Raw genomic sequence first — 12,892 nt, 5'->3', positions numbered from 1 at the left:
GTCCACCAGTTTAGCAGCCAGCTCCTCCCAGGGTCATAGTAAGACACAAGCAGAGACCCTCCATAGTGCAACCAGTAATTTTATTGGTAATAGGTATAAAAAATAGATTTCCACTCACAAAACTTCATCAGTGATGAAGTCACGAAGTGGGCGTGACGCAACTAGTCGGTACGTGGGGAGGAGCTTCCTGTAATCGTGGTGACGTCATTTCCGGCGTGGGGGCCATATTGGAACACCCTGTGTATTACCCATGCAGTACACCCATAGCATGTGGTAGGAGGCTGGAAGATTCATCGTTTTGTGAGTGGAAATCTATTTTTTATACCTATTACCAATAAAATTACTGGTTGCACTATGGAGGGTCTCTGCTTGTGTCTTATTATGACCCTGGGAGGAGCTGGCTGCTAAACTGGTGGACGCTAGAGGAGGAAGATATTTTCTAGAGAGTGATCCATACTGATAGGATCGTGTGATCCTGAAAGCGTGCTGGCCCCTTGGGGTCTAAGGAAGGAGGTGAGGGGGCATTTTGGCTGTTAAGGATTGTCACGTGTGAATCACGTACACTGCACATAATTTTGCATGAAGAGTGGAGTGTGAAGTTCATCATTAAGCACAGCATCATCGGTATTATTATTAACTTTGGACTTTTCTTGTATTTGAACTATCGTTTATTCCTTTTGTGCACTTTTTATGTGGCACTGTTTATTATTAGTATATATGTTATTATAGTATATATTACTTTATTTTCACGTTTTTGCACGAGATATTCCCCATGAGGGAATACATGCATGACACTGTATATGTATTGAGTATCTTGGATTTATTTTGGGGATTGAGTATATATTGTATTACGGTTCTATTAGATACTAATTAGCGCTGCACTCATAATTTTTGCACTGTTTATTCACTTATTTTGGGTATAAGTTTAGTGTCAGCAGCTTATGGTTATAGGGTAGGAGTCCTTGTGAGCGCAGGAGGTTTTTTGTAATTAACTTAATAAAATTACCATTAAAAACTGGTATCCTTCCTATGGTGCCCGATTTGTCTCAGTGATTTTGAATAGCCCGAATGTTCACTAAATTGGACTTACGGGGGGCCTACAATTTAGTCCGTATAAGAGAGGGCGATGAGTGAAAGACATTTTGAGTACCTAATGATGTCGTTTGGGCTATGTAATGCCCCTGCTACGTTTCTACACTTTGTGAACGACATCTTTAGAGAGTACCTTAACCTTTTTGTGATTGTCTTTCTCCATTGTGATCACATTAGAAAAGTGCTAAACACTCTAAGGATGCATGGCTTGTACGCCAAGGTGGAGAAGTGTGAGTTTGAGAAGCAGTCCATCCAGTTTTTGGGGCTCATAATTTCCACTGAGGGGATCTCCAAGGACACTCAAAAAGTATCTGCTATCCTGGATTGGCCTGCACCTTCAGACAGGAAAGGGGTCCAAAGATTTGTGGGTTTCACCAACTGCTATTTATTAAGGGCCTTTCCGCAATCATTGCCCCTATTACTCAACTCACCCGATAGCATACACGTTTTTGCTGGAGCCAGGAAGCTCAAAAAGCGTTTGAGCAATTAAAAGCGCATCTGAAGTTGCTACAGGAGCCGTACTTTCCCAGCACCAGAAACCAAAGACTCTGCTTCACTCAATAGTGTTTTGTTCTAGAAAACTGAGCCAAGCCAAAAGGAACTACGATGTGAATGATAGGGAACTTTTAGCGATTAGGATAGCCTTCGAAGAATGGAGGTATCTCTTGGAAGGAGCCAGCCACCCAATTATGATTTTCACAGATCATAAAAATCTGGAGTATCTAAGGTCCACCAAGCGCCCAAGACCTTGACAGGCTAGATGGGCTTTATTTTTCTGCAGGTTTAACTTCCACATAACCTACCGCCCAGGATCCAAGAACGGGAAGGCAGATGCCCTTTCCTGCATGTTCCTGGACCCAGAGGAGCCTTCTCCCCCCCAACACCATTTTGTCGGCCCAAAAATGTTTTGCTGACCCAACCCAGCCTAAAGTCTTTGATCAAGCAAGCCTCTGCACTATGTCCTGAACCCGAACAAGATTCACTTAGCAGGCAGGATGGTCTTCTTTGGCACAAGGATAAAATCTTTGTACCCCAAGAAGTGAGGTCTCAAGTTTTCATGGTTTTCTATGACCATCAACTGGCTAGACACTTTGGGGCTCGTAAGACAATGGAACTAATCCAGCGATCCTTCTGGTGGCCCAACTTGAATCATGACTGTCGAGCTTATGTGAAGTTGTGCACAGTGTGTCTGCGGAACAAGGGAGACAAAGCCAAGGCCCCTGCCCATTCCTGATCATCCCTGGGAGATGGTCGCAATGGACTTCATTGTGGATTTTCCGCCCTCAAGGGGTTTACTACTATTCTGGTAGTAGTGGATCGGCTATCCAAGATGGCCCACTTTTTACCAATGGTGGGTACTCCATCCGCACCAGAGACTGCACTAACCTTCATCAAAGAGATTGTCAGGTTACATGGTCTGCCCAGTAGTTTACGTTCAGGTTCTGGAGAGCCCTCTGCAAGGCCCTGAAGGTGGAACTCTGCTTATCATCCGCCTACCATCCCCAGAGTAACGGGCAAACGGAGCGAATGAACCAGACTTTGGAGCAATATTTACGGTACTTCTCTGCTTTTTCTCAGGATGTTTGGGCATCCCTACTCCCATTGGCAGAATTTGCCTACAACAATTCAGTCCATTCTGCTACAAACCGGTCACCATTTTGGGCCAATTATGAATTCCACCTTTCCTTCATACCTGACACCATTCCTGAAACTTCGGTACCCGCAGTACAGGACAGACTCTCCATGCTACAGAACAACTGTAAAGTCCTCCAAGAGTCTATACCAGGGGTATATACAGGGGGCCAGTTCACTGTCCCTCAGACCGTTGGAGGGCCGGACTATAGTTTAAAAAAAAAAACTATGAACAAATGCGGACACAGTACAGGAGATGACCAGAGACTGCGGACATAGTACATGAGATGACCAGAGACTGCGGACATACAACGGCGGCAGGTATACTGGGCCGGCCGCTCCATAAGACGCACAGACATTTCCCCCCAAGTGTGTCTTATGGAGCGAAATATACGGTAATTGCAGGACACCTTGTTGGGTCAGATCTGTGTACAATGTAAAGAGAAAAGGGGGGAAGATAAGGAGGGGAGAGAGAGAGAGGAGGGGGGGAGAGAGAGAGAGGAAGGGAGGAGAGAGAGGAGGGGAGAGAGGAGGGGGAGGGAGGGGGGAGGGAAAGAGAGAGGGAGGAGATCGATCATCTATTGCACTTATCTAGGGTCCGTGGCTGTGATGCCCGACATGCAGCGATGGAGTCTCCTCTCTTGCTCCCCCTCTTCATGGTCAGCTCTAGGCTCCGCCCTCCGGCCGTGACAGTTGCATGTACTGATCAGAATAGATGGCCGGCTGGCTGCAGAAAGGCCAGGTGAGTGATGCGGGTTCATAAGCTGAGCTGACCTTCCCCTGTTCTAGAATTGCTGATCCTGCCCTCCTGCCTCCCGCCCGAGCCCTGCCGAGCTCTCTCAACCTGCCAAACCCTAGTCCCTTGCCTCACGGCAGATACGCCCCTGCCCTCCGGGCTGGATAAATGTCCTCGGTGGGCCGCATGTGGCACGCGGCCTTTAGTTTGAGGACCCCTGGTCTATACTGAAATCCAAGGCTGATTTAAGACACACTACGACAGGAAACGGAGAGGAAACCCTCCTCTGAAGATCGGAGACAAATGCCAAAACTTAAAACTTAAATGCCAGTCTAAAACTCCCGTGCCCATCATGTAAGTTGGGTCCAAGGTACATTGGCCCTTTCCGGGTCAAGAGTAAAATCAATCCAGTGGCATTTGAGCTGTTCCTTCCGGAATCATACAAGATCTACCCAGTTTTCCACGTCTCCCTACTTAAGCCAGCTGTTCCTGATCCTTTTCCAGGGAGAGTAGAACCACCTCCTCCACCGATAACACTGTTCAACAGGTAAAAAGTTTTGGGCATAAAATTAGCTAATCTTACATAATTTTGGGGTGCTGAAAACGAAAATGACCCTAAAAAATGTTGATTGGCTCTAGTTTCCATGATATATTCACCCATCTAATGACATAAGCCATTCAAAATTATGATGCAACTTCAGCTGCATATTGCGCAATTGATACTGGTGACCAATAGAAAATTGCATGTATACTGAAATGATGCAATATTAGCCTTTAATTGCATCACTTCACTGCAGAAAAGCTGCAGTATCTGTAGCTGATTGTAGTTGGACAGCGTCTTTACATTTCGTTTTATGCTTATATAGGCTACTCAGTAATGCCTCGAACTTGTGTGAATAAAGCAGATAATTTCTGCTATATCTGCGGTGAATTAATTTTATCTCACAAAAAAAGGAGGATAACAGGAATGATTAAGAAAGCCTACAACTTGTATTTTGGCTGCAAGATTGGAGACCAGGACAAGAGCTGGGCACCACATATATGCTGCAATTCTTGTGGGACGGCACTGGAGCAATGGTTGAATGGAAAAAAGGCATCTATGCCTTTCGCTGTGCCAATGATTTGGAGAGAGCCAACAGATCATGTTAGTAATTGTTACTTTTGTATGGTGCCTCCAATTGTAAAAGGGCTAAATAAGAAGAAAAAGTTATCTGTGCACTATCCAAATATTCCATCGGCAATACGTCCAGTTCCTCATGGAGAGGGGCTACCAATTCCTAAAGCACCAGAATCCTTCGTGGTTGAGTCAAGTGAGGAAGAACCTGAAGCGTGTAGTCACGTGCAGTTGTAAGAGATAGCCCTTTCCTCGAATACAAGAGAAAAGCCAAGAGAAGCAAAACTGACACAAACTGAAGACAAAACTAGTGAGAATCCTAAGTATTAAAATGATTCAACTTAGCTTATGGCTGTAATTTTTCTTGGTAATCCTATGCAATATATTATGCCATTTAGGCTTTGTTATGTAGTCAATATCACTTGCTTTATATTTGTGGAAAGACATCTATCTATATAATTATTGTGCATTATGTAGTCATTACGCCTATAGTAGAAAACTTTCCGTTTACAGAAAAACTAGAGCCAATTGACAAATTTCATTGTTATATTTGAACTCAGAATGTGAAATTCATTAAGAAATGGATCCTTTTGTTTCCAAAACTGGCAAAAAATAAAAATTTGTTGAACAGTGTAACAGTTGGGGAGGAGACAGAATATGAGGTTGAAGCAATTCTGGACTGCAGAAGGCGGGAAAGACAAATCCAGTATCTGGTCTGATGGATGGGGTACCCACCTGAAGAAAGTTCCTGGGAACCAAAAGGCAATGTACATGCCCCCAGGCTTCTCCAAGAATTTCATTCCAAGTATCCTGAAAAGATGGCCCAGGTGGGCATCCGGAGGCTGCCCTTTGGGGGGGGGCACTGTCAGGGTCCTGTCCACGGCAGAAGTTCTGGAAGATCTGGCATTTCTGCCAGTACTCTGCATGGCCTCAGAAGTACACATCAGCCTCAGTTTGATGCCAGATGGCCTTTATAAGGAGGCTCATCACTTCCTCAAGTTGCTGGATGATCTCTAGCTCCCCGTGCCCTGTTCCTGTTTCCTGTGATTTTTACTTGTGATTTCCTGTTACCGACTCGGCTTGCTCCTGGACCTGTCTGCTCTGCTTTACCCCTGATCTGACCTTGGCTAGGCTTACGGATACTCGCTCCTCTGTGTATGACCTCGGCTATCCCACCTGACTACGTCTGCTCCGATTCCCACCTAGTACCTGACCTTGGCTTGAACCGACTACCCAGTAAACATCTAAATCCAAGAAGGGCTTGCATACCACGCACAGGCGCCTCCTGTCTGCAGACCTATCTCTAGTTGTGCTTCTGAGTGGACCACCAACACTCCTACAGGCGAACTGTGCAACTTTGGGCCTGACTCCCGCTGTCCCACTCTTAGGGGAGTCCGGAACTTAGCCGCAAGGGAAGCCTTCTCTCCATTGGCCTCCATAACCAGATACGTGATACTATGTGAATGAGTATGCGGTACATAGTACCCCTACTCATATTCCAAAAGAAAAAAAAACAAAAAAAACACAGACAGTTTTTGATATGCCCTTTTATTAAAAAAAAACCTTCAAAAATAAATGTCCCCCAAAGCAGATCCAATGTCAATCACAACGAACACCGACCCACAAAAAAACCCACAAAAAACACCACCATTCCAACACGATGTGTCCTGTCCCGTGCTGTCACAGGTAACCTCACCCCCATGTCTACCAGTCATTGGGCAAGTCTCTCTCTACAGGACATGTCACTCGCTGATTGACAGTTAACCATCGGGCGAGGTCATCCTGTGATATTACCGGGTAACCCTCACCCCCACGCGGGTGCGGGTCAGCGTTTATCATTATTGACATTGGATCTATTTCAGGAGACATTTAAGTTTTAATTTTTTTTAATAAAGTGCTTGTCAAAAACCTGCCTGTTTTTTTTTTCCCTTGACACTTTTTTGGTAAATGAGTAGTGGGATCCCAATACTCATTCACATGGGGGGGCAAGATCCCTTGTTAAAGGGGGCTTCCATATTCTGAACCCCAAAACCACTGGCCCATTCTTGGCCTGCTGGGCTGCATGATCGGATAAGGGTCTGGTTTGGATTTTGGGGGGGGGAACCCCACGCCATTTTAAAAAAAAATGTTGACGTGGGGTTCCTCCTTGAAATCAACTCCAGCATAAAATAAAATTTTGCGCATTAGTCCCTCCAACCCCTTCTAACCCACGCTTATATGCAATTTTTTCTCTTTACTTTGTAAAGCCAGATATACTTTCCCAACTCTTCCCTCTAAGTCCATAACTGCCACTGGGTCTTTAATTTTTGCTTTGGGAGCATGAAAGAGTATTTGGTTGCTGTAGGCAGTAAGATATCTTCCTTCATTCAATTATGTTCATGAGACCCCTAAAGATTTCTCAAGAATCCCTCACTATGTTATGTTAAAATGTGAAAAGCAATGCAAAATATCTGTCTGAAAATGCCATAACATGCTGCTTAGGAAAGTATGGTACATATTGTAAAGCTTTTTAGAAGTTACGATGAGACATACTACGGTAATTTTAGGACACAGAATACTAGCTTTAGGACATAGCATTTTGTGTGTATAAGGGACTTTTATACAATTCTTCTTTTTCATTTTAGCACAAGAGAAGAAGATGGCTATGAAACGCTGCTTGAGTGTGACAAAGTATTTCTTGTTCATTTTTAACCTCCTGTTTTTCGTAAGTACAGTGTTTATTTGATTTAACCACTTGCCCTCTAGAGGATTTACCCACCTTAATGACCAGGCCTCTTTTTGCTACTGCTACTCGGCGCTGCACTAATTCAACTGATAATTACGCGGTCATGCAATGCTGTACCCAAACGAAATTTACGTCCTTTTTCACACAAATAGAGCTTTCTTTCAGTGGAATTTGATCACCTGTGCGCTTTTTATTTTTCACGCTATAAACAAAAAAAAACCAAAAATTTTGAAGAAAAATATTTTTTACTTTTGACTATAAAAAATATATAGTAAACTCAAAGTTAGTTATAGATTTAGGCCAAAATGTATTCTGCTACATGTTTTTGGTAAAAAAAAACCCAATAAGTGTATATTGATTGCTTTGTGTGAAAGATATAGCGTCTACAAACTATGGTATAGATACTGCAATTTACGCCATTTTTTTGCTATACAGTGCTGCACTAGTTTAACTGACAATTGCGCGGTCATGCAATACGATACATAAATTAAATTTGTCTTTTTTCACACAAATAGAGCTTTCTTTTGGTGATATTTGATTACCTGTGCGCTTTTTATTTTTGGTGCTATAAACAAAAAAAGTTTTGAGAAAAAAAACTATTTTGAAAAAAACAATATTTTCTCATTTCTGTCATGAAAAATATAAAAAAAACTAAAATTTCGTCATAAATTTAGGCCAAAATGTATTCTGCTACATGTTTTTGGTTAAATAAAAACCCAATAAGTGTATATTTATTGCTTTGTTATAGCATCTACAAACTATGGTATAGATAATGGAATTTACACAGCTTTTACTTTCTGACTGCCCATCACATTTCTTGAGGTGCTAAAATACCAGGATAGTACAAACACCCCCAAATGACCCCTTTTTGGAAATTAGACACCCTAAGCCAGTGGTTCTTAACCTTGTTGGAGGTACTGAACCCCACCAGTTTCATATGCGCATTCACCGAACCCTTCTTAATTGGAAAAATAAAATATGATTTTTAAAATTCAAAACATAGGTATATATTTAGGTATATATTTATACATAGGTGCACAAAATGAACAAAACCGTTAAGAACAAAGAACAAAACCATTAAAACATGATTTTCACACAAAAACAAAAACATAATAATGAATATTTACTGCACGAATCATATGAGTCGGGTGTGGGTCTTCACCTCCGCCGAACCCGCAAGACTGACTCACCAAACCCCTGGGGTTCGATCGAACCCAGGTTAAGAACCACTGCCCTAAGCTATCTGCTGAGAGGCATATTGAGTCCATGGAAGATTTTTTTTTTTTTCCACAAGTTTCAGGAAAATTACAAAAACTTTTTTTTACACAAAGTTGTCATTTAAATTATATATTTCTCGCACAAGCCATGGGTATATGTGGAATTACACCCTAAAATACATTCTTCTACTTCTACCGAGTAGGAGGATACCACATGTGTGAGACATTTTGGGAGCCTAGCCACATACAGGAGCCTGAAATCCAATGACCACTTTGAAAGCCTGATGGTGCGTAACTTCCTCATTTCACTTCCTCACTACCTATCACAGTTTTGAAGGCACTAAAATGCCAGGATAGCACCAACCCCCCCCCCCCCCAAATGACCCCTTTTTGACAAGTAGACTCCCCAAGAAATTTAAAAAGAGGCATGGTGAGTATTTTGCAGATCTCATTTTTTTTCACAAGGTTTTGAAATATATATAAAAAAAAAATAAGTGTTTGTTTTTTTTCTTCCTTTTTCAAAAACTTGTGGCAACAAACAAGATCTGCAAAATACTCACCATGATTCTTATCAAATTTCTTGGGGTGTCTACTTTCCAAAAAGTTGTCAATTGGTGGGGTTTGGTGCTATCCTGGCATTTCAGGGCCTCCGAAACTGTGATAGGTAGTCAGGAAGTGTAATGAGGAAATAAAGCTCTTTAAAAGCCTGAAGGTGCTTATTGGATTTTGAGGTCCTGTACTTGGCTAGACTGCCAAAACGTCTCTCACATGCGGTACCCCCATACTCAGGAGAAGTAGCAGAATGTATTTTGGAGAATAATTCCACATATACCCATGGCATGTGTGAGCAATAAATCATTTGACAATTTTGGGTAAAAAAAAAAATATATTTTTTGTTTGTCGTTTTCCAAAAACTTGTGGTAAAAAAATAAATTCTTCTATTGATTCAACATGCCTCTCAGCAAATAGTTTGGGGTGTCTACTTTCCAAAAAGGGGTAGTTTTGGGGGGTGAGGGAATTTTATGCCCAGCATTAGAAGTTTATGCTACACATTACTCACTCTTCTAACCACCTGAAGACCAAGCCTTTTCTGACACTGTGGCCCTGATTTACTATTATGCCTAGGTGCATTTCCGTGGGTGAACTTCTAATTTTTACTAGCGACTGTCTACTTTTACCCCGCTAAGAGATTTACTAAAGAATGCATCAACAAGTAGACGCCAAATCGAATTTACTAACGAGACACAGACCAGGAATCAGACTCAAAAAGCAGACTTGCTAAGAGACACGTCTAACACCATGAAAAATCACTGCAGAAACATGTTCACATTGAAATTTGCTTTGCCAAATATCAGGACTTCACTTTAAACAATATCTGCCATTTCAAAAAAAATTTTAAATGCTTAAAAAAGTTTTTTTTAAGCAAATTGACACACGGTTCCCCCTAAAATCCATACCAGACCCTTATCCGAGCATGCAGCCCGGCAGGACAGGAAAGGGGGGGACTAGCGAGCGCCCCCCCCTCCTGAACCATACCAGGCCACATGCCCTCAACATGGGGGGGTGCTTTGGGGCAGGGGGGCCAGGGTTTTGGGGAAGAGGCCCTTGTCCCCATCAACATGGGACCCTTATCAGATCATGCAGCCCTTTCCTGACCTGCCGGGCTGCATGATCTGATAAGGGTCTGGTATGGATTTTGGGGGGAACCCCACGCTGTTTTTTATTTAATTTCGGCGTGGAGTTACACCTTAATATCCATACCAGACCCGAAGCGCTTAGTATGGATGGGAGGGGGTACCCCACGCCGTTTTTAAAAAAAAATGTTTAGAATTCCCTACAATGCTTTTACATTCAATTGTCTGTGGGGAACTCCGCCAACAGCTGAAACATGAAAGCTGCATTGGTTTTCACTAGTAATACGCCGCATGTGTTGATAAAATAACTCATGCAGGATTTTAGTAGCAACAACCATGTGTTAATGTTTCAGCTGTCAGCGGGGTTCCCCACTGACAGCTGAATGTAAAATAATTCCCGTAAATTAAATAAATAATAAGAAAAACTGCGTGGGGTCTCCCCCCCCCTTTCCTGACCTTCCAGGCTTCATGCTCGGATAAGGATCTGGTATGGATTCTGGGGGGGACCCCATGCAGTTTTTTTTTTTAATTTTGGTGTAGAGTTACCCCTTAAGATAAATTCGAGACCCGAAGGGCTTGGTATGGATGGGAGGGGGGACCCCATGCTGTTTTTTATTTACTATGGTGCTGGTTTTTAAATGTAATTCTCCCTTTTTGTTTTCTTCACTATAGCTCAGAAATTCAGCTGTCACTTCCCCCAGCTAAAAGTTTTCTTGGAATTTATATCCCTAAAGGAAACAATGTTTACTTTGAGTTTATTAAAAGATACAAAGTTTTCTGTAACTTTGGGGAAAGTGACTTCTAAGCTTGTGAACTATAGTGAAGAAAAAAAAAATGCTGGCATTTGCATTTGAAAATCAGTGCCAACATACACCTTGTATTGCGAAAAAAAATTATTAACATTTGTGTAAACCGAGGCATTATTTTCAATGGATTTTCATTTGTAAACCGAAAATTACCTTAACCGAGGCATTGGTAAACCTAGGTACGCCTGTATTAGTATTGCAATCCTTTGTATTGGGATACATAGAACCAACATACATCTGAATTGGCAACATAGCACAACATTTGTGTCACATTTGAGATATCTGGCTAGTTACACTGACCTTGCCCAGGGATTTAGTATTGATTCACACCACAGAAATACAGGTGGGATTAGTATTCAACAGCTCTGTGGATTAGCGGTTAGCACTGCTGCCTCACAACGCTAGGGTTGTTGGTTTGAATCCCACCACGGCAATGAATTTGCATGATCCCCGTGTGACTACCTTGACATACATGTGCTGGTGGCAGCATCTTTGCTTTCTATCTAAATGATCCCTAGAATGTGAATTAGAATGAAGCCTTGTCTGTTCAAACACCTTTAAAGTTGCACCTTATGTGAATGTCAAACGATGGGATGAGATAAGGGCCTGGACTAATTATTGATTTGATAAGGCTGGTTTGAACTCCACCCCCTTTTGGGAGAAGAGTGAGTGAGAGAAAAGGATTAAAAAAAATTAATAAAATAATGGCATGGAGTCCCCCCCCAAATCCATAACAGACCCTTATCCGAGCATGCAGATACTGCATGCCTTCAAAGATTTAGTTCCTATATTGAATTGCCTGCTTGATTCACACTAGATGCGATTTAAAATTGTGCTTTTTGTTGGCAATTTCACCGTATTTTCTGTAGATTTACCAATGAGTTATTGCGTTTTCAATTGTGTTTTGCATTGCGGTTTCTATTGTAGTCTATATGTGAAATCGCTACAAAATGCTGAAAAAGTTAGGCAAGAACTACTTTTGAAATTGTGCTGCAGCAAATTACTTACGTTAAGACACTCACATCCACATTCATTAGATCCAATATCAGGTACAATTTCAATTCCCAAATCGCACCTGAAATCATGCACCCTGGATGCGACTTGGCATGTGATTTGCATGACATGCGACTTGAAAATCGTATGCCAAGTCGCACCCTATTGTCTGCTTTAGAGCAGTCACATGGGGCATTTCCGACACTGATTTTTAAAGTAGTACATGTACTACTTTTGTGGCGATTTGCATAGATATCTGTGTCAGATGTCTTGCAAATCGCAAGGAAATCGGCATCTTCACTGTATGTCGCACAATTTCTAAATTGGCTTTGATGTGACCGGGGTGTAAGGCCTTTTTATTTTTGATTTCCTGAGTGTTTTTCCGATTTATGGGAAATGCCGCATACTAGCAAAAGTGAATTGACATTTTCAGTATTGCATGTGGTCATGTGACTGCCTTAACTAATGCGATAATCTGAAGTGAATTGTGCCCATAGGGCCAAGAAATATTGCCAATAGGGTTCCCTTTTACATCCCGGTTCAATGTTCTGTTGTATGCTGCACAGGTACACTTCACTGTGGCTTTCTTTCTGATTTGTGGGGCCTGTATACCAAGGGTTAACGCAGGTCTGAAGAGAATTAATCAGGTGCAAACACTTTCTCTGACCAAATGAATGACAGTGGTGGGTGTGGCCTACCTTATATAAAGAGATGCAGTAGTGGCTGAATTTTCCTTGTACAGGCCACATTATTTTCTACAAGTCCTTCTCTGTAGTGGTTTGGAGAAGAAGAGATATTGTGGTGAATTGCCCCAGGCCACACTCACGCTGTGTTTTGATGTGGGCTGTAAATGTTTTGCATTTGGTGTGTTTGTGTGTTATTGTACAATGATTGTGTGTTTATTATCTTTGCATTGTAATCCTAACACATATCAATTGCTCTG

General features: G+C 42.1%; 1 protein-coding gene across 2 annotated transcripts in view; it reads left to right on the top strand.

Annotated features, from left to right (window-relative positions):
• LOC149470725 (leukocyte antigen CD37-like) overlaps nucleotides 1-12,892 on the top strand; it is a 391,182-nt gene that overhangs the window by 138,813 nt on the left and 239,477 nt on the right. For both annotated transcript variants that reach the window (XM_089660914.1, XM_089660920.1), the window contains exon 2: nucleotides 7,199-7,278. In XM_089660914.1, coding sequence (XP_089517040.1) covers nucleotides 7,199-7,278 — 80 coding nt within the window. The remainder of the gene's footprint in view (nucleotides 1-7,198; nucleotides 7,279-12,892) is intronic.

The sequence above is a fragment of the Staurois parvus genome, unplaced genomic scaffold, assembly GCF_062004578.1.
Source record: "Staurois parvus isolate SC_StPar_1 unplaced genomic scaffold, SC_StPar_1.0 ptg000032l, whole genome shotgun sequence".
Classification (NCBI taxonomy): domain Eukaryota; kingdom Metazoa; phylum Chordata; class Amphibia; order Anura; family Ranidae; genus Staurois; species Staurois parvus.
Note: the sequence above shows the minus strand (reverse complement) of the source record. Positions and strands in the feature narration are given on the sequence as shown.